Source organism: Aspergillus pseudonomiae (genome assembly GCF_009193645.1).
Source record: "Aspergillus pseudonomiae strain CBS 119388 unplaced genomic scaffold BDV37scaffold_16, whole genome shotgun sequence".
In the NCBI taxonomy this organism is placed as follows: domain Eukaryota; kingdom Fungi; phylum Ascomycota; class Eurotiomycetes; order Eurotiales; family Aspergillaceae; genus Aspergillus; species Aspergillus pseudonomiae.
In genome coordinates, this window is record NW_022476008.1 from 220261 (window position 1) to 240750 (window position 20490).

At 48.5% G+C, this 20490-nt stretch overlaps 8 protein-coding genes across 8 annotated transcripts; 3 read left to right on the forward strand and 5 right to left on the reverse strand.

Moving 5' to 3' along the window:
* Positions 1 to 343: 343 nt before the first annotated feature.
* On the reverse strand, positions 344 to 2940 carry BDV37DRAFT_292077 (putative POT peptide transporter; the record flags this gene model as incomplete). Its single annotated transcript, XM_032089099.1, has 12 exons — positions 2455 to 2940; positions 2349 to 2404; positions 2172 to 2296; positions 2012 to 2122; positions 1812 to 1962; positions 1571 to 1670; positions 1341 to 1524; positions 1131 to 1222; positions 1036 to 1081; positions 862 to 983; positions 736 to 809; positions 344 to 682 (listed from the first exon to the last, which is right to left on the reverse strand). The coding sequence occupies exons 1-12, from the start codon at positions 2672 to 2674 to the stop codon at positions 344 to 346; spliced, it is 1620 nt and encodes a 539-aa protein (XP_031943835.1). The 5' UTR covers positions 2675 to 2940.
* Positions 2941 to 5049: 2109 nt separating this feature from the next.
* BDV37DRAFT_57692 (uncharacterized protein) lies at positions 5050 to 5541 on the reverse strand. The gene has a single exon (XM_032090903.1). The coding sequence runs from the start codon at positions 5447 to 5449 to the stop codon at positions 5201 to 5203; it is 249 nt and encodes an 82-aa protein (XP_031943836.1). The 5' UTR covers positions 5450 to 5541; the 3' UTR covers positions 5050 to 5200.
* A 92-nt stretch (positions 5542 to 5633) lies between these two features.
* On the forward strand, positions 5634 to 7602 carry BDV37DRAFT_280798 (serine/threonine-protein kinase; the record flags this gene model as incomplete). Its single annotated transcript, XM_032086663.1, has 5 exons — positions 5634 to 5797; positions 5875 to 6665; positions 6720 to 6807; positions 6858 to 7089; positions 7165 to 7602. The coding sequence occupies 5 exons, from the start codon at positions 5634 to 5636 to the stop codon at positions 7600 to 7602; spliced, it is 1713 nt and encodes a 570-aa protein (XP_031943837.1).
* Positions 7603 to 8083: 481 nt separating this feature from the next.
* BDV37DRAFT_280799 (MGMT family protein) lies at positions 8084 to 8660 on the reverse strand (the record flags this gene model as incomplete). The annotated part of the gene is made up of 3 exons (XM_032086664.1): positions 8084 to 8255; positions 8342 to 8465; positions 8546 to 8660. 3 exons carry the CDS (start codon positions 8658 to 8660, stop codon positions 8084 to 8086), a joined length of 411 nt encoding a protein of 136 aa, XP_031943838.1.
* Positions 8661 to 9076: 416 nt separating this feature from the next.
* Positions 9077 to 10722, reverse strand: BDV37DRAFT_292083 (aldehyde dehydrogenase family protein; the record flags this gene model as incomplete). Its single annotated transcript, XM_032089101.1, has 5 exons — positions 9077 to 9858; positions 9908 to 9974; positions 10031 to 10464; positions 10533 to 10602; positions 10669 to 10722. 5 exons carry the CDS (start codon positions 10720 to 10722, stop codon positions 9077 to 9079), a joined length of 1407 nt encoding a protein of 468 aa, XP_031943839.1.
* An 835-nt stretch (positions 10723 to 11557) lies between these two features.
* BDV37DRAFT_269869 (uncharacterized protein) lies at positions 11558 to 13138 on the reverse strand (the record flags this gene model as incomplete). Its single annotated transcript, XM_032084447.1, has 5 exons — positions 11558 to 11700; positions 11747 to 12249; positions 12397 to 12647; positions 12696 to 13033; positions 13072 to 13138. The coding sequence occupies 5 exons, from the start codon at positions 13136 to 13138 to the stop codon at positions 11558 to 11560; spliced, it is 1302 nt and encodes a 433-aa protein (XP_031943840.1).
* A 2039-nt stretch (positions 13139 to 15177) lies between these two features.
* Positions 15178 to 16521, forward strand: BDV37DRAFT_57739 (uncharacterized protein). Its single transcript, XM_032090905.1, has one exon. It carries the CDS (start codon positions 15293 to 15295, stop codon positions 16241 to 16243), a length of 951 nt encoding a protein of 316 aa, XP_031943841.1. The 5' UTR covers positions 15178 to 15292; the 3' UTR covers positions 16244 to 16521.
* Positions 16522 to 18029: 1508 nt separating this feature from the next.
* On the forward strand, positions 18030 to 19748 carry BDV37DRAFT_269871 (cytochrome P450; the record flags this gene model as incomplete). The annotated part of the gene is made up of 5 exons (XM_032084448.1): positions 18030 to 18237; positions 18290 to 18620; positions 18677 to 18890; positions 18945 to 19369; positions 19433 to 19748. 5 exons carry the CDS (start codon positions 18030 to 18032, stop codon positions 19746 to 19748), a joined length of 1494 nt encoding a protein of 497 aa, XP_031943842.1.
* Positions 19749 to 20490: the final 742 nt, after the last annotated feature.

The window sequence follows — 20490 nt, forward strand, 5'->3', positions numbered from 1 at the left end:
ATGTTTTTAGACTGCGTGTGCCATGGTTGCTGTGGCTTCTTGATAGCTAACTTTCTACAGTTGGATTTACATCACTGCCATTGTAGAATCTCCACAGACTGAGACTAGGGCCATGTTCGAATACTACTCAATCATTCGTCGAATCTCTAGGCAACACGCGAATTGAGATATTTGAATGTGAATCACCAGCCAGTAGAGCACATGGTGTTAAATTATTTCCGTACACATTAAGATAAACAAGCGTGTTGGAGGATAGGTGACACTATAGACATCCAAGCGTATACTAAAATATATACATGGCAGATCAATTTGGCCTTTGTAGACGGAGTGTGTTAACTGTGCTTCATGACTCCCTCCTCGGGCGATCCCCATTGACTAGTTTGTTCATACTCTCCTCCATCCTGTTATATTTTCGGAAACACAAAAAAAATATGACAGCCGCCATCAGCATAGTGGCACTGAGCGATATATATTCTATCAAGACCTTGGGATCCACAGATGTCGGCGAAAGAGAAACACCAATGGAAGAACCGAATGCGCCGGCCAGGAGAAAAAGGGACATGATAATGCTACGCATGGACTGTGGCGCTTTGGTATAAGCATACTCCATCCCGGATAGCATTGCGAACAGCTCGGCAAGACCCATCAGACAGTAAACTGGTATTTGCAAAAGTATGCTGATCTGGTTGGGGTTGTTAGAGACACGTTTCACACCTTGGGGTTGGCGGAACTCACCCGTCGAATCGGAGAGACTCCTTTGCAACTATCGGCTGCTGGGTTTCTTTGACATGGGGAGGTCTCGTAGATCACTAGCTACGGTTAGTGAAACATGTAATTCAGTATGATAAACAGTCTACATACGTTCCTGGAGGCCGGCCGCTAGTGCCATCGCACAAGACGACAACAGAAGGCCTGTCGCGATCCGACTAATTGGCTTGAACTTGATATGCAAGCGATGCAACGTCGGATAAACAAAGCGCTCACTGGTACGGTTGTCAGTGTGGTCAACACAATGTCATAAAATATGGAACATACAACAATGGTACTGCAATGAGGACCGTGATGGGGTTAATACATCCCACTGTCTATAAGTTAGTCATGCATACATCAACCTCAACAGTCACACATACTCATATCATTCGGTACACCATGAGTGTTCATCGAGGCGCCTTGACTGACAAGGTTTGAACTTGCCTGGCCACTACAAATCCAGTATAATGGACTGTTTAAATTAGCTCTCTTGATGGTCTGGTATGTTTAGATGCTTCGGCACATACAAGATCAAACTAAGCCACCTGTGAGTAACATATATTTTATACCTTTCAGCACGAAGTACTTACAATACACGACATGCCACCAGGGCACATTTAAGTTCGTCCACGAACACATCATCCCATGGCACGGAGACACCGGTCTTTTCCAGTGATGCAGGCCGGGCTGCCTCGAGATTGCCTCCGCTTCTGATACCAATCCATAGTATTCGCATTGCCTTGGCAATAGCTGATCCATTCGGGGGTCGCACAACTATCCCCATTAGCGACTGAAGAAGATAATGCATAGATATTCTTACTATAACGCGTGCGACCAGCCAGAAGAGCGATCATTGCCAGAGCCCAAAAGCATAAAGGTAGCATAAAAGCAGCCCAGAAACCCACTTTCAGCTCTAACCACTAGAGGTTTGTGAATGATAATCCAATGCTGGTGGGAAGAAAAGGGACTTACCGAGACGGGGACAACCGATAGTGCGCCTAAGTTGATTATCCTAAGATCCCCGTTAGGATGGACGAAAGGAAGATAGTGAGAATGGTAACTGACCAGTAATATCGGGCATATATCGCCTGGATAGTAATGTTTGGGTCTACCAGAACCTGTTCACCATCTGGCAAGGTCTTCACGCGCGGCCCGATAGACTGATACTGCTCTGCAATCAGTGGTCCAACATTGCTCTTGATAGCACCGGTTCTAGAAACACTCAGTTATATATTCCGCCCGGGGGTTGTATCAACCTTACCCCAGTCCGATCAAGATCAACGCAGCCACAAGCCCGGGGAAACCAGCTCCGTTCTCCAGACTCCCTGGGAGAGAAGTGGCAAATAAAATCAATACCCCGCCTGCCGATAGTCTATCAAGATTGTCAGTATATGGCCTAGGCTGTACGTAAACTATCATACCCAGTTCCTAGAATGATAGTTTTGAACCGACCCAGAAAGCTATCTGCTATGATACCCATTAGAACCGGAGATAGGTAGCACCACGTAACAAAAATGTAGTTGATGCTCGTCGCTATTGTCTGGCCCTAATCTGTCGTTAGCGAAATCCAAGTAAGTTTCTATCACTGTCACGCGCACCATTCCCAGCGCTCCCGGGTGCGATGGATCGTCCCGGGGATTCTGAATATAGTTCTCTGGAACCCAAGTCAGTAGGCCAGCTAGCCATGAGGTGGGTCTATCATACGTATTGGTGCTGATACCGACCGATAGGTAAATCTCTCGGCCAGCTCTGCAGCGGCCACTAGAAATATATCCATAGAGATGTCATCGCGCACTAGTCGCAGATCCGAGTGTTCCACCGCTGGCTCTGCCCACCTCCCTGGCGGGGGATCGTCGCCTAAGAGCGTTTGCCCTGACGAGGCTTGGCTCTCTTTTGACACGCTTTTCCAGGACTTGGATTCCATGATGGTTCAGAACCCATGCGAAAGTTCTCCTCCATCTCCAGGTATGGCCCAATGAGTGCCAGCCGGGATATTTAAAGCTGCCAGGCACACAAACACAATGTGGGATTTTCCGCTATATTACCTATAGCGAGTGGGTCCTACTCTACAACCACTGGAATGTATATGCGTGGACAGATACATAGTCTGATAGGGACGCAAGGCATGCCCTCTGTCCAGGGTATCACGCCATTACCACTCTTGGTGCAGCAATTCATGGTCTACATATATGTTTTGCGCAAAGGGCCGTCGCCATCGACATCACCAGTGATCGATGTTTGAAGCTTGCACTGGCCGATCACACTGCAAGGGACATGTATCATGGCTGATAAAGTGGGATGACCAAGATTCTGTAGCCCTATGGAAAAGGGTTCGTTCAGGAATACCCGCAAATGGGACAACGACCATCACGCCTTTGGCGACTGTGATGTCACGAGATAGGTAGCTTCTATCAGAGGCTGGAGGGTATCCCTATGCAGGAGCTATCGCTGCGGGAATGTGGAGACTCGAAACTGTTCCTTTCCATCAGATATCTGCTGATTGGGCAGTTCAATCTCCGTACGACCTTGACTGCAAGGGCACATTCATAAAACTCGCAAGCCCACAGCGTAGCTGTAGGACTCGGGATATTTGGATGGCCTGCGCTGGACTACACACAATGATCCTATCCTGTACCTGCCGCCAAGCACTAATGGGGACTGTGCGGGGAGTGAGCGTACATCTTGTCTTTCAGATGGTAGGTTTACGTGGCATTTCTAACCAGCATTCTCTGGTGGGATACAAAATAGAATTTCTCACCTTAACCAAGGTATATATAACGTTATTCCTGTGGACCATTGCGCAAGAACACCAACGCCTAGTTTTATATCAAATAATAGGATTTTGTTGAGCACTAGTTCTGTTGCTGAGGGTTATCGGAAAACACCAGGTCGGGATACACCAACCCACGAGTGCGACAGGAACCTGCTGTGAATATTATCCACAACCTCGACATATCTTCTTGTTCCAAATGCACTCTCTGGAGAGACGATCGCCCTGACATGGGAAGGACCCTCGAAATAAATGTGGGGTAGAGTTGAGGACTGGCTGTCTCTATATGCTGCACTATCACTTGGCATGCGCAATCCCTGGGCAGCATACCACGGCGCGGCGATCATTTTAATCAGGTTTGGTTCCCGACAACCAGTGTGGTAGTACAACAGTATTGTACTCTTGCACTAATCGTAGCGACTCTGAGGAGTCACACGGCAGACAGACAAGAGAGCTTCCAAATCAAGCTGACTAGTTCGTGCTGTCGTTATGACAACTTATCGTCGCTTATATTTTGTCTTTTCGACTCAAAATAGTAACGGTTCGGTCCATCCGTAATGATGACCAGGCTAACGGCGAAGATCACAACCGATTGGGCTCATGGAGCATTCCACGCGACGAGTGTGGCATCACCGCACATCTTTCGATGCCCAAAATGGAGAGGAGGCTCGATACCCGTGACACGCTGATGCCCTAGGCCACCACATGCTGCCATCAAGAGCACGTGATATATTCGGCATCACGTGTGAATACCCCGTGACTGACCTATGGAAAAATGATAATTCCGGGAGTTCCGATCGGTTGGGAGTGGCGCCGGACTGCCTAATGCGGCACTGTCACTGGTGCCCTCTGGCCCTCATCGAGTGGCCCGTGGGCGACTCAACCAGCACGGAGTCGGCGGTCGCTAAGGGCTGACGTGTAAATCTAGACCCCTGAATGGGCAGTGCAGTGACTGGTTAGCTGAAAGATATATCCAGTCCATACAGAGTCCTATGTCAATCAACTCTATCGTGGTAGACATGGGGTTGATGTGTAGTAAGTAGGGAGGAGATCGTTGTCAATGTCCCTGGGACTCAGCGCAGACCGAGGATGGATATGGAGATCCGCGGGGTGGATAGATGGCTGGACCTGATCTTATATGATCTTGACATCATCCGGTAGTATTCGATCCATCTGGATAGTAGTGTTTCAGTCGGTATATCCACCGGGGGTTCTGTCCCCTTGTCCCTATACTCCGTCGCGCTTATACTACGGACTCCTGGCACGCCTGTTTGCGGACATCACATTTCCCAACACAAGCTGACTTGCGATCGCTTGACAAATTAATTCGATTGAATACTTCACTATCGGTTGCTTTTGAGTTCTCCCATTCCCATTCCCACGGGTTTCTGCATCCCCTACAACTTAGTATCAGGTCGGGGGAATTCGGGCATCCTAGCAAACAGGTCGTTTGCGTCATAAAAGGATTGGGTTCCATTTGATGGCCAATCTTTTTTTCTTTTTTTTTTTTTTTTTCTTTGGGACGAATTCTTTGATATAGAAAGTCTTGAGTGGCTGTCACGCATTGACACTGCTTTGAAATTTCCTTCTTCGCCATTATTTCCTGTTTTGAGTCTTATTATTTGTAATATTTTCCGTTTCGTCCTAGACCGATCTTTTAGAGATAGACGAGTTTGTGATCTATCTTGGGAAGTACTCCAGTAAGTATACGGACGGTAAAAGGGTAACAACACCTGGTATTGTCAACGTACCGCCGAAAAAGATTCGAGCCCCTCTCACAATAACAACAACAACATCTTCAATCTTCAATCTTCTTCGTCGTTTCCCTCTCAACCTCTCGTCTCCCCTCTCCCTTTTTCTATTTCTCCTTTCCCTTTTGTGAATTTCTTTTACCTCCCCGCGGGACATCCTCCCCCACCCCCAACGCATTCTTCTTTCTAACCCCCGCCACTTCGTCTCGAACGTTTGCGCCCGCCACCTCCAGCTGGAACCGTATCAACTTTCTCTTCGCCTTTTCGCCTCATCGCCCGTCGGCGTCAAACTTCCCTTCCCTCCGCTCCTCCCCCCATTCATTCCAACCTGATTCCCCGACCGTCGTCGCCAATCGGACATTATGGACGGGGTTGATATCACCAAGGCTGTGCTGAATAAAGGAAAACAGATGGCCAGTGTGGCCGCATCGGCCGCCAATGGCAATGGCGGTAAGAAGCGCAGAAAAGGAACCGATTTGAAGCCAATCGTCACCAACGAAACAGCCGCTGATTCTACGACAGAGGGGTATGCTTGTTTTTCCTCCCTGTTGCGATTTTCTAGTGTGAGTTCGTCTTGTTGATCGATCGATTTCCATCCGGTAGGGCTCCCTCTCTCGCCATTCCGCAATCGCGATCCCCCTCCACCTCCTCCGTTGACGAGATCGAGACGACCGCCGAAGAGGAGGATTCAGAAGACTACTGCAAGGGCGGGTATCACCCGGTCACGGTCGGCGAAACGTATAACAACGGTCGCTATGTCGTCGTGCGCAAGTTGGGCTGGGGCCATTTCTCCACCGTCTGGTTGTCCCGCGATACCACCACCGGCAAACACGTCGCCCTCAAAGTCGTTCGTTCCGCCGCTCACTACACCGAAACTGCCATCGATGAGATCAAGCTCCTAAATCGCATTGTGCAAGCCAAGCCGTCGCACCCGGGTCGCAAGCATGTCGTCAGTCTGCTCGACTCCTTCGAACACAAAGGTCCCAACGGGGTCCACGTATGTATGGTATTTGAGGTATTGGGTGAGAATCTACTGGGTTTGATTAAGCGATGGAATCACCGCGGCATTCCGATGCCGCTGGTAAAACAGATTACGAAACAGGTCCTCTTGGGATTGGACTACCTCCACCGCGAATGCGGTATCATCCACACCGATCTGAAGCCGGAGAACGTGTTGATTGAGATCGGCGATGTGGAACAGATTGTGAAGACATACGTGAAGGAGGAGCAGAAGAAGGAGCACAAAGAGGATAACCGCAATGGCCGCCGGCGGCGCAGGACCCTAATCACGGGGAGTCAACCGTTGCCGAGCCCGCTCAACACCACCTTTGATTTCAAACACAGCTCGCACCACTCGCAGAGTAGTCTGAGTCAGATGATCAATGAGGAGTCGGGTACGTGTCGAGCACTCCAGGGTCGTTTTGCGACCGCCTACTGACCCGCTGCAGAACCTGCCCCATCAGAGAAGTCATCCATGAGAGAAATGCTCGGCATCAAGGATGAAGATGAGAAACAGAAGCAACGAGAAAAGACTGCGTATGCTCCATGTCCCGTCGGGGACCGCAACGGTAGCTAACCTGCGCTAGTGACCTCCTTGAACGCGAAGTATCCGGCATCTCCTTGAATAAATCCTCCAACGAAGTGAAAGATGAACCCGAATGCGATATTATCTCGGTCAAGATTGCTGATTTGGGGAATGCCTGCTGGGTCGGCCACCACTTTACGAACGACATCCAAACACGACAGTATCGCTCGCCCGAGGTCATTCTCGGGTCCAAGTGGGGTGCGAGTACGGATGTATGGAGTATGGCGTGCATGGTATGTTCGACGGAATTACGCTCGGCGCGATGGGGTTGCGCCCCGACCGGAGGGTTTCCGCTCACCAATGTCTAGGTCTTCGAGCTCATCACGGGTGATTACCTTTTCGATCCGCAATCTGGTACAAAATACGGCAAAGACGACGATCACATTGCACAGATCATCGAACTACTCGGTCCCTTCCCCAAATCACTCTGCCTCTCTGGCAAGTGGTCGCAGGAGATCTTTAACCGCAAGGGCGAATTGCGCAACATCCATCGACTGCGTCACTGGGCCCTACCCGACGTCCTTCGGGAGAAGTACCATTTCTCGGCCGAAGAGAGTATGCGCATCAGTGAATTCTTGTTGCCCATGTTGGAAATCCCGCCCGAACGACGTGCCAATGCTGGTGGGATGGCATCGCATGCGTGGATGAAGGATACGGCAGGGATGGATGCCGTCGACCTGGGCGTTCCCCCCGGCAGTCGGGGCGAAGGGATCGAAGGATGGGCATCCGAAGTGAAGCGGCGGTAGACTTGACGACAACAGCGTGATGACTTTTCCTTTGAATGGTGGCTGTTCTTGCTTGATTTCCCCTGCGGATGTATCCATTTTGGTTCGGCCGTTTCTCTGGATGTTTTATGACACCTTGACATGACGCGCATGCTCTTCGTTACCCTTTTCTGTTCTTTTTTCTACTACCATCTTTCCTTTATCTCTTTCACTACATAGAGTCTTGATATCATGTCTGCCTCTACGTCTGTCATCGTCGGGTCGGCTAGTCAATGGGGACTTGCGTTAGACATAAAAGACCTTTTGACGTCAGGCCTGTATTCATTCCTTTCGGCTGTTTAGGTAAATGCTTGTGTGGCAGCAACTTCATAACAAGGGAGGATATACTATACTATATGGCGATCGGATATATTTAGTCCACGACCCAATGTTGGCGATACTTATGAAATGAGGGTTCTATACAGAGACGGAGTATCAACCCGTCGTACATTCATAACCAACGTTACCCATCTACTACATCCTCCAGTTCACTTTCATCCTCCTCACTGGGCAACACCGAAGGAAACCAGCCAAACCGAGCCAAATCCACGTAGAACTCCCCCATAGCATCCGTCTCAACCTGGATTCCCTCCTCTCTCAATGCCTCCGCCTGTCGTTCCGCACTGCCGGGTTCCCTATTCACATCAGTACCGATCAACCCTACAAACATACTCCACGAAAGCCAAAAGCTGCCTAGGGATAGGAAAAAGATAGTAGATACCTATGCGAAATCATGCCTTTCGAATTAATCACCCTCTGCCAGGGCACATTGCCCGAATGATAGTACTCTTCCGAATTCGAAGGGAGATGTTTCAAACAAATCCCCACCTGACGGGGTCGTTGCGCTACATATCTTTAGTGTCATCTTTATATCGCAGTGATATCTCGATATGACCATAGAAACAATATAGAAAAGTAAACCTACGATACCCAAGAAGAAGAGCAATATGGCCATAGGACGTCACTTTGCCTGGCGGGATTTCCTGCACCGCGGAGTAGACGGCGTTGAACCAGTGTTCGGCTTCGTCTGTGCGGGGCATTTGTTCTTTTGCTACTTTGTATATTGGGTTGAGGAAGAAATAAGAGGGGTTGTACCGTGTGTTTTGTTCAGTTGAAGGAAGTTCGTATGTTTTGGATTCAATCATTGGGCTGGATTCGATAGGGTGCGGGGTGCCGCTTTAAGGGTTCCCGGTGGAACTACACCTGATGGTCGAGACTCGAGTGTTGCTATGTAGATTCCAAATAGCTATCTCCATTGGGCTATTGGCAATTTTGGTATTTATATTGTATAGTAGTTCCTGGACAAGTGAGATTGAGTGTTTGAAGGCTGGACATATTTACATTTAGTAGTAAGGTGGTCCTTCGGATGCGTTTTATATATTGCAGCTCAGCATCCGCCGATAAGATGGACTGAAGTATGGTAGTGATTACACAATCCACAAACATCGTACTTGACTTAGAGTCCTTCAACCCTCAAATGTACAGTTTTCGTTTCAAGGTAGTTATCGAGACTGTGATGGATGCCTTCCCTCCCAATTCCACTGGCCTTGTATCCACCAAAGGGCATATCAAACGCACCAGTCGGACTCGTGCAGTTGATGCCCACGGTACCAGCCTCCATAGACGTAGCAAAGCGCATAGCCCGGTTCACATCTCGCGTGTAGACCGCAGCATAGAGCCCAAAGTCGGATGAGTTTACCATCTTAATGACCTCGGCTTCGGTTTCAAACACGTTGATATTAACCACCGGCCCGAATATCTCCTCCTTCATGATCTGGGAGCTCTCTGGCGTATTCGCGAAGATCGTCGGCGGGATAAAGTAACCTTTTTGGTCAGGGACATCGCCTCCTCCAAGGATAAGTTCGCCGTCTTTCTTGCCCAGCTCTATGTAGCGTTTCACAATGTTGAACTGGGTTTCATCGGCCTGCGGACCGTGGTTTACGCAGGGTTTTGTGGGATCGCCCATCGACACGGACTGGAAATTGGCCTTGAACAGAGGGATAAATTGATCGGCGATGGAAGTATGGACATAGATTCGAGAGTTGGCCATGCACACTTGGCCGCTATTCATTTGGATACTATACGCTGACTCCTTCGCCGCCTTTTCTAGGTCCGCATCTGGGAATATAACAGTCGGGGACTTGCCTCCGAGCTCAAAGATCACATTCTTCAGGTTGGAGTTGGCCGCTGCCTTTTGGATAAGACGGCCTGTGCGCCCCGAGCCTGTGAAAGTGATCACTCGAACGTCCATATGATGTGCGAGTGTTGCCGGAGATGTGGCCGTGACCAGACAGGACATTGATCACACCTGGGGGAAATCCGGCACGATGAATGAGGTGAGCAACTTTGGCCGACTGAGACGGAGTTAGAATTAAGGACAGCACAAATCCAATACGGGTAGTGTGCTTACAGTCAAAGGCGCCTTTTCGCTACTCTTAATGACGACCGTATTTCCGGCCGCGATCGCAGGCGCCACTTTGTTTATGAAGAAGTTAACCGGGACATTCCAAGGGATGATGGCCGCAACAACCCCATACGGCTGCCTCAGGGTCATATTGATGAATCCTGGCGTGTTCAGACTTGTTTGGCCCTGGCCATGCCAGCCGCAGGAGGCGAAATACTGCAGCTTTTCTGCAGCAGCCTTCGCATCCCAGTATTCCGAGATGGGACGTCCCATGGAGATGGCCTCGAGGTATGCTAGCTCCTTTTCGGATTCGAGAATGAGATCGGCGAGCTTCAACATGTACGCCCCCCGGTCGTGCGGCGAGAGGCTCGACCATGCTGGGAACGCTGCCTGGGCCGCTGCGACGGCGTCGTTTGTATCCTCCACCGAGGCTTCAGAGACTAGAGGAGGTACGGTTGTAAGTCATATCCTGGTTCTTTGATTTTCGGTAGACGCCATGGCAGCTTACCTAAAGCGACTGTTTCCAGGGTAGCCGGTGATTTCAATGGAAATGTTCCCCCATCTGAAGCAGGGCGAAACTGGAGGAGAAAATCTATCAGCCATTGGGCTATGTATACGTGTATTCAATAGTCAATTCCACCAACCTCGCCATTGATGAAGAGACGCGTTTCAATCTCAGTCGATGCTTCAGAAGCCATGGCTTGTAATGATTGTACTGAAAAGCAGGAAAACCAATATATAGAAGTAGAAAGACCTGAATGCTCCGCACCGCGTATCAATTGTAAATAATATTCCTGGTTAACGAAATATCTTCATGTTCGACAAAAGGGTCCACATTTAAACAAATGGGGAGAAACAACTGCCGAGGAGATTAGATCCAATCTTAATTCCGACACTAAAAGCCGTTATCTCCCGGCCCAAGTGGGTTTAGTATACACATCCAAATGTAAAATATGTGGAAGTAGGTTTGCTAACAGGTTACAGCAGAGTTCACTGCAAGACAAAATGCCATATCAGACTCTACAAGTCCTGAGATTAGTGCGCAGTATTTCTGTTCTCATTTGAAGGAGCACCATAACAAGGACTCGAAACCCTAAACCTTGATTTTCACTTTACCCAAGACTCAGAATGCTGCACTTAAACACCCCGCTATAGTATGATATGCTTAGCAGGCTAAGTTGTAGGACCGTGGATGCAGCAGATAAAATGAGCCGCGAACGGTACCTGCGACGCAGAGAGCCCTTTTGGAACTCTTGATATAGCGAGCGATTTTTACTCTATATTTGTGGAGCAAAACATGGCTCTCACTGCTGATGGTCAGCTTTTTACACCTTTTCCTGTGAATGCCTACCTGGTGCTTTCATTCATGAAGCCCTAGATCCAGGCTCGTGCAGCACACCCGAACCATAACCAAAGGCCACCACGGAGCAACTCTATATCAAGCATGTGGATGACGAGCTGAATATCATTGAGACCCTAGATTGTTGAAGGCGGTGCTCGGGCTAGGTCTCTATGAAAATATGTAAAGCCGAATCAGTTGTCCTCAAAAGCTTGTCGAAGCTTCTCGTCGTACCCCTTATCAGAAAGCTTGCGCCCTGCAATGGAGCCTATATTCTTCCCCCAAAAGAACGGCATAATCAAATTGAACTGTTCGCCGTATTTGTTTGTGGAATATACTGAACATCCCAGAAGGGCTAGAAAGGGCAAGAGTATGCCAGAAACCCCTTGTCGACCAAGTTTGATTCATAACATCGGATAACTGTGGCAAGATTCCGCTATTACCAACCATTGATGATGTAGCAGGCGCGAGTGCAAGCTCCTCGGCAGCAAGAATTTCCATGAATTCTGTTCGAATCGCATCATATTCTGCAGAGTCCAGCTGGTCCACACCCTTATTTGTGAGCCAATAAGGAGGATTGATCATTTCAATTGGCCTGGAGCATGCCCACTCCAAATCAACGAGGCAAGTTATATTCCATTCGGCATCCACAAATATGTTACTCTGATGAAGATCTGTGAGGACCAAGCAGGACGGTCCGCGGCGATAATCTCGCTGGAAGAAACAAGGGAAAATCGTTCCCATTGCACTCAAGGCAGACAATTGATATTCACAGTCTCCTAGGTCGTTGATAGCATTAGGCTGGTTTCGGAAGCGACTATCATGATATGCAAGAATATCCAAAATATAGGAGTCGGCAGTTGGATAAGTATATTCCGAGATATACCTGTTGGGATATTTCCATTTTCCAACTGATGAATTTCAATTGAAAGAGGACGGTTTGCCAACTGTAAGAATCCATCATTATCAATAAAAAAGGACCCTATCTTGGGCAAGGGAACGCGACTGATATTCAAAAGTATCCGAGAAAGACCGTGGAAGAAATTTGTGCGATTTGATATCATGCTGCCCGTGAACCCACGTGTCGGAAAGCATTGTTCCTTGTGCTTCTTCTATAAACTCTACCAAAAGATAACCAGCATTAAACATGCCATCAGAGACGCGATGTGCGGTTTGATGGCTGACAAAGCTGGAGGGGGTTGGATATCCTAAAAATGATAATATTTTACGACGGAGAAGCTGAACGCATCGACTCAAGATAGACAGGTTCTCCACTCTGGTAAACTAGACACTGTTAGCTGCGACGAGTCACCGTGATGTATATTTCCGTACAGTTTCACCGCTAGAAAGGCCAAAGCCATATAGGGGCGGAATTGGTACATCTGCGCAATTCTCCTCAAGCCATGCATAGGACCCTGCTTCACATCGGATTTTCTCATCGCTATTTCCGGGTTGCACGGCTTCACCGACGCGGTATGGGAGGGGAAAGCGCATGAGGACGCGTTTGTTGCATCCGTCGACAGTGATTGGAATACCGACATTGAAACCACCATGGGACCAGTCTTCTTGGCCCGCTACATGACATAGAGTTGATGACTTTAAGTTAAGGTGATGAACAGCGATGGCCTTCATCCACTCCTGTCGTTCTTGAATATGGGCAAAGAACCGGGCTTGTTGTTCGTATGTTCTAGCCGATGAAGAATGTTACATTCCTGCTCCTTAGCAATCGAGTACGTCATCTCCTCATCTCGAAGAAGGCGTCGTGTTCGGGGCATGGTGATCGGGATGTGTGCATATTGGAAGCAAATAGGTGGTGTTCAGGGGAACTTCGTATCCTCGCGTGTTCCATATGATCTGTTCAACCTCTACCAGGTGACCAATCCCATAATGAGAACTCTTTGTTTGCGCTTAAGGTCGGGGCCTATGGCCTTGTAACCTTGGATAATATCAGGTCCAACTAAGCGAGAAAGTGAGGCCATTGACGACGACTACAAATTAGCTTTCGCCTTGAGCCATGCTTACTATGGACAGTACATCTTTTAACTACATTGATTAAATGATGTCAAGTGTTCAAATGATTGGATCAAACCGATATTTGTCTCATTCTCGCTAGACTTATTTCCGATTAAAGCATTCTTTTGCTGAACTGAAGAGCTTCACCAGGCGAGACTGGCAAATCCATGAGGAAGAAGCCGACCAAGGCTTGCACACTTACATAGATGGGTGTATTGATACAGTAGAAGTACGAGAACAACGCGCCAAAGGCCATCTCTGGTAGACAGGCTTAACGCTGCAAAAGATGTAACTACAAAAGAGCGCTTGCTGTCATGATTTTTATTCCAAACATTCCTTGTTCGATTGTTCAATGTTTCAGCATGTACAAGCACCGACGATCTGTGACTACCACCCCTAGACTAAAGCCTAGAATGGATATACTCACGACATATGTATAATTTTCCTTCCATCAAATTTACCCTCCACATTCTCATATTCCTCGAAGGCAGCATAATCCCCCGTTGGTTGCTCATAACTTTTACCTGGCCATCCTTAAACTGGATTGTGAAGTATGTATGCCCGAATACCCAGACCTTCACTCCATCGGAAGCCTTTGATAAGGTACCAGTGCTGAACGCAAACCTCCAAGGGCTCTGATCATTTTGCGGGGCAGATGTGCTCTGGAGTAAAGGAGCGAAGTGGGTCACAACGAGGATCGACAGCTTTTCATTCTCCCGACGTATCGACTGTATCTCTCTCAGTAACCAGGCAGGATGTAAATCGTGAGTTGCATTGTAGTCAGTCATCAATGGCCCAGCCAGTAACCTTTGGAAATCTTTCATCATCGACTGGCTAATGCCCTTTGATTCATGCGGCGCTTTTGACCAAAGCGTGCAGCTAAGAATAGTCATTGTATCGTTTCCGATGAAGAACAATAGTCCGTTCATTCAAAGGAGGCTCCTGCTCAAGCCGTCTAGCCGTTTTTGGTCCCGCTGTAAAAGACCCATTGTAGATCATGATTTTCGAGAACAAGAATCCCACATTGAACCGGTCTGTCTGCCGTCATAATCGCGATAATAATCGTAGTCAGCCAAGCGTTCCATGTCACATCCAAATCTCTGATATTGAGCGCAAATCTAGATCTCATAAGAGAGATGTAGATCAGAGAGAACTTGGAAGGTCACAAAAGGCCTGGTCAAAACAGACTGCACTTTCTGGAACACCACTATGAACTATTGATAATTGTCTGTCGTAGCTGAAAGCCTGAATCACAATTAAGAAGTCAAATGAATAGGCCATGACATGACTGTGATAGTACAGTGGCTTGTACGATGAGGTTGACACATCAACATTTATGCAGAGAGTTTATGGATGGCGACCCTGGAAGCTTATGATTAAGCATTTAAGGGTATACTATTGGGTGAGAGCATACAGTCTAACCAGACTCGGACTAGCAAAACGAAACCCTTACTTTCTGGACTCTATCTTGAGCTTGGGTCTTGCTCTAGCTTGATTGGAGGAGAAGTAAGCTTAATTGGGGGGTGTTGGGTAGTTTTTTGCTTTTTTGTCAAAGCCACTGCTGGTCTTCTGCATGGACTTGCTCCTATAGTATATTGAGACAAAAGAGTATGCGACTGTCAAGCTGACTCTGCAACCTACTCGAGATGCGGGCGAACTAAAAGGTTAGTCTAATACGAACAGCGAGGAATGAATCTAATCGCGTAAAAAGACACTAGACCCAAGAGGGCAGCCATCTGCAAATGTCCCCGCAAAATTTCTCCGGTTCCAACTCACAAGCACCTTTTTCCCTTTCCTTTTTGTGCTGTGTTGGCAAGCCGTGATCTGGCCACCCCTATACTCATCGTCCAGACTATGGACATTCCACAGTTCACTGCTACTGACACACCCTCTCCCTGACTGAATCGCTAATAATTATGTCGACCGACAGCTCGTCCAGCCCGTCGAATTGGGTTACGGGTAGTTACACGGGTAACAGCGATGGCCTTCGCATCACGATCACCACCTTCGTGGTGATCGCCTGGTATAATTCCATTGAGTTACTGGTTCTCATCTTCTCGATCTTCAAGCAGTATAAAGGGATTTACTTTTGGAGTTTGCTGATTTCGACCGCGGGGATCCTCCCCTACTCGATCGGCTTTTTCATGAAATTCTTTGATCTGACGTCAGCAATCTGGGTCTCGTTGACACTTGTCACGGTTGGGTGGTGGACCATGGTGACCGGGCAGTCATTCGTACTTTACTCAAGACTACACTTGGTTGTTCAAAACACACGGGTGTTGAATTTTGTCTGCGGCATGATCATTGCCAACGTCTTTCTCCTGCATATACCGACCACCGTTTTGACATACGCTGCCAATTACATGCAGTCGTACAAATACCTGCATGCGTATAATATCATGGAGAGAGTCCAAGTCGCGGGATTCTGCGCCCAGGAACTGATCATCTCGGGTATCTACATATGGGAAACTACGCGCATGCTGAAACTGAACCCCAACCGAGACAACCGTAACATCATCTTACAGTTATTTATGATGAACATGGTCTGCATCCTGATGGACATTGCTCTGATCGCAGTAGAATGCGCAAACTACTACATCTACCAGACCACGCTGAAGGCTACCGTGTACAGTATCAAGCTGAAGATCGAATACGGAGTCTTGAACAAATTGATCTACATTGCGAAGCAATCCGCAGGAAGGCCATTAGAGGATCCCTATATTGAGTTGAACCGACTCAGCCCCAATGCCAACTCTGATACTACGCGCACAACAACGCAATCCAAGCCGCATCGTTCCAGTATAGAGGATATCAGCTTCCGTCTACGTTCACTTGTAGCCTCACCACATTGCCGCCAAGACCGGTGAAGGTATCGTCAATCGGCTCAGTCCAACTACAACCCTTTTCCATGGACTGCTGCCAAGCCTTTTCCACCACTACTCCACGCATTATTGAAACCATTCCTCCAATTCTGCGCTGCGGCCGATTCCTACGGAGTCGCAACGATTCCGTGAGCCGACACGATTTATCTCACGCTGATTGACGATGCCTTCGCCCTCGGAATCGCTGGAACTGTAGAGCTCACTATACCATTGGAATTGTACCCAGTTGGTGTTCTCGTGTGTGAGACCTTTCAAGCGAAAAGCTACTATATCACGGGGGCGTGTTATCTCACTATACTCCTGAGACCTGACATGCCCTCGCCAGGTTCAAGGATTCTGTGCATGTTCGCGTAGGAAAACTCCGGATAAAATCCAGAGCCCGGCGATGAGAGCTTCTCTCCAGAATCCACGATCCGCGAAACTTAGCGGTAGGTTTGGCTCTTTCTTGCACTAGGGTATCCTATGGAGGGTGGTACTGGTATCTCGGAGATAAGCAGTCATGGAAGATGGCTTCTTGTGATGCCTGCGTACCCCAACTCACATGCCAACTTCCAGCATGACTATACAGGACGTCATAAATGGTAATGTTGGTATCATGCTTGGAAGTGAGGAAGTGCCGTGTTATCCACCCGGCGAGTTACAGTCATTAGCTATAATGCTTCCAATCTTCCTGTTTCGTGCTGTGTTGCATATTCTGGATATTTTGGGCTCTGAGTTGTTACTTTCGGCCCGCTGTTGCGGGAGATAGCCAAACGCTCTTAGGAGTCTGGAAGCTTGATGAAGCTGACGGCGAGGATAGCAGCGATGTGAGCGAAATATTGTTCATAAGGTTGTCATTAACATCTATAGCGACGGTCAAAAGTCACCACCGGAGCATGAATGACCATACCTATTGAGGTCTGATCTGACGTGGTGATGTGGAGAACAGGAAATCGTTGGGGTCGGGGACAGTTTGGGGAGGGAGGATAACCCCTAAGGATTGCGTCAACCTCTCCATCTCACTGTAGCTGCTAGAATTAATTCGAATATCTGGTCAAGCTTCAGCGACACAGCCTAGGATATTTAATTGAAAAATATCACACATAGCAGTGTTGAGAATGTCAACTCGCTACCCACCGGGAGCATAGAAAATGAAACTTTCATCCGCGTATAAAATAGCAGAAAGATTATGATTGTCCCTAGTATATAAAAGACCGTGCTAATGATTATCACCGCCAGCGGTGTAGCGTACATCCGTGCCATCTTTATCTGTAGGAGGCAACCAGCTATTATTCTCATCGTTGAAGTATTAAAAGCGAAACGTGTCTCTCCTACTGGTCACGAGGGATATTGGTATAGCAGAGTTCAGCATGAGGAAGCATTCATCCTTCCCAAGCGATCAGTAATTTCATCCCTGAGGCAGCAAGATGGCGCGTAATCTATGCACATACTAGAGGCGCACTAGATGACAGAATTGCCTGCGGTGTGGTAGGTGTTTTGGTTTCCTTCCGGGCCACTCGCGCCACTGTACAGCCTTGCATTAGGGCTTACCATGTTGCATCCAGTAACTGCCCCGGGTTGGCCCCGCAGCGACAGATGAGGTGATTTACCAGTGTTAGGACTGATATTTGATTGTAGAGACTAGCCAGGGTCTACTAGTTTAGGCTTAGATGCTTCTCTTTGTTTGGCTCTCTTGGCATCGAGCTTCGTAGCACTCATAGTGTAACAAGTTCCCTTAAAACGGCATTTATTCAGTTCCTATTCGATTTATCGCCTTGCACAGTGCAACAGCATGGCTCTGCTTCAGGCGGTCGAGACAAGCTTCCTCCTTCTGGCGCTATGGACCGCCATCGAAGCCATCCGTCGTCTTTATTTCCATTCCTTATCCCACATTCCAGGCCCCCGACTGGCGGCACTCACCTGGTGGTACGAATTCTACTATGATGTCGTCCAACCAGGGCAGTACGTATTTAAAATTCAAGAGCTTCACAAGCAATACGGTATGGTTCTTCTTTCCAGTTCGCTACACTGTAGTACTGATTAGATGCTCAGGGCCCATCATCCGGGTAACCCCGGATGAGGTGCACATCAACGATGTTGGTTTCCTCGACGCGATCTACGCCCCGTCGATGACTCGCCTCGACAAGTATGACTACCAGCTGCGCACCTTACGTGTTCCCGGCGGCATCGGGACCACTGCCAATTACTACCTTCATAAGATCCGTCGGGAAGCGCTCACTCCCTTCTTCAGTAAGCGCAACGTTCTCTCACTCGAAGGCGTGATCACCGCAAAGGTGAACCAGTTGTGCGATTTGATCGACAAACATGCGGCGACGGGAACTCCCATCAATCTATCGGACGCGTTCTATGGATTTGCCAATGAGTATGAACCTCGGTGAACTAAACATGCTAGTCAAGTTTACTCATTACGAAGTGTAGTGTTGTCGCCAACTTTTTATTTGCCCACCAAACCGACGTACTCTCGGATGAACAGGCGGCGGCCAGGCTCCGCCGCAACAGTCATGGGTTGCTCAAGGGAATCAACATGAACAAGCACTTTCCACGGATCCCGGACATTCTGGAAGCACTGCCACAACGCATAACCAGGCCTGTCATGCCTCCTGGACTCATTGACATGCACGAACTCTTTGATGTAAGTCCTCCACCATCAACCACAGGCAATGTACACCACTAGCAACAATGCCAGAGAGTCCGTGCGGAATTGACCACAATCATGAGGGCAAAAGCATCCAGCACTTTAGACGGGAAAAAGTCAATGAATCCAGGAGGCAAAGAATCCGTTTACGAATCCGTGCTCGACAACCCCAACCTCCCCGCATCCGAAAAAGCCCTCCTGCGCCTGGAACAAGAAGGCGCACTACTGACCCTCGCAGGAACAGAGTCCCCCGCCCAAACACTCAATATCATCTTCTACCATCTCCTCGCCAACCCTTCTCTCCTCGCAACACTCCGCAAAGAACTAGACACCCTACCGAAAGCCTCAACCTGGGCGCAACTAGAGCAGCTCCCGTACCTCTCCGCCATCATCGAAGAAGGCAATCGACTCTCTTTCGGCGTGACCGCTCGCGCAGCCCGTATCCAGCCCAAGCCCATCACCTATACCCCATCCGCGTATGTGACCACACCAGGCCCCACGCGTATATCCTATACCCTCCCTCCGGGCACGCCCGTTAGTATCACGACGTTGAGCGCACATACCGCTGAATCAGTCTTCCCGGACCCGTACGTATTTAGTCCCGAGCGCTGGCTGGGGCATGAGGGTCGCGAGCGCAGGAAATTCCAGTTGGCTTTTTCGAGAGGCGGCAGGAAGTGTTTGGGGATTGAGCTTGCCAGGGCGGAGCTGTGTCTTGTTACTGCTGCGCTTGTGCGGATGTTTGATATGGAGTTGTGGGAGACGGATGAGAGGGATGTTTCTTTTGAGCACGATTATCATGTTGCTATGCCGAAGGATGGGTCGAAGGGCGTAAGGGTTGTGGCTAAGCTACGTTGAGTTGCAACGCGTGCTTCGTAAATAGACGTTTCGATATAAGAAGCTGAGCGGATGCATAGGAAAAGAAATTGCAATTCATGACTTTGTTCATCAGACTATGTATCTATTGATTAAGCTCACAGAGTAAGAGACATACCAAGTGTGTTCTCACAATTATCTACACTTCGTCCTGGTGGCACTAGGCGAGCGTTAGTATTGGTTTTTTAAAATCTGGGAGATTTCCGGCGGTACTGTGCCTCCCTCGGACAATATATAAACCGCACTGCAAGAGAAAACAGTATACCTACGCAATAATAAAGCTAATGCTATGTAGATGTGGCCGAAGTCACTGCATAGGAAGTGTAGGGAGGGAGATCCAGAGTCCCGCCCTATCACGCGACCGTCGTTGTATCAAATCACTCTCTCAAAAAGGATGGATTCATATTTACCTCGGCAACTTAGATAAGAACACTGCCAATGGGAGTGTATAAGAGAGGCGGTCAATCGTAGTCGAACGTTTAATGCATATACCCTTTGTTTTCAAATATAGAGACGGCAGGCCGTTGCGCTACTGGCTCTCTTTCTGGTTGCGCCATCAGGAGGTGAACGAATGGGACTACAAGAAACCTAAATGAACAACACTTCATCGTTAAAACTAGCCGTATAGGGCGGTCAGCTCCTACCAAGAATCAGACTGTGAGACGGTCCTAGGGTTGAATGATCTAGACCCTAGAAAGCGTCTTCCCTATAGGTATGATGAGTT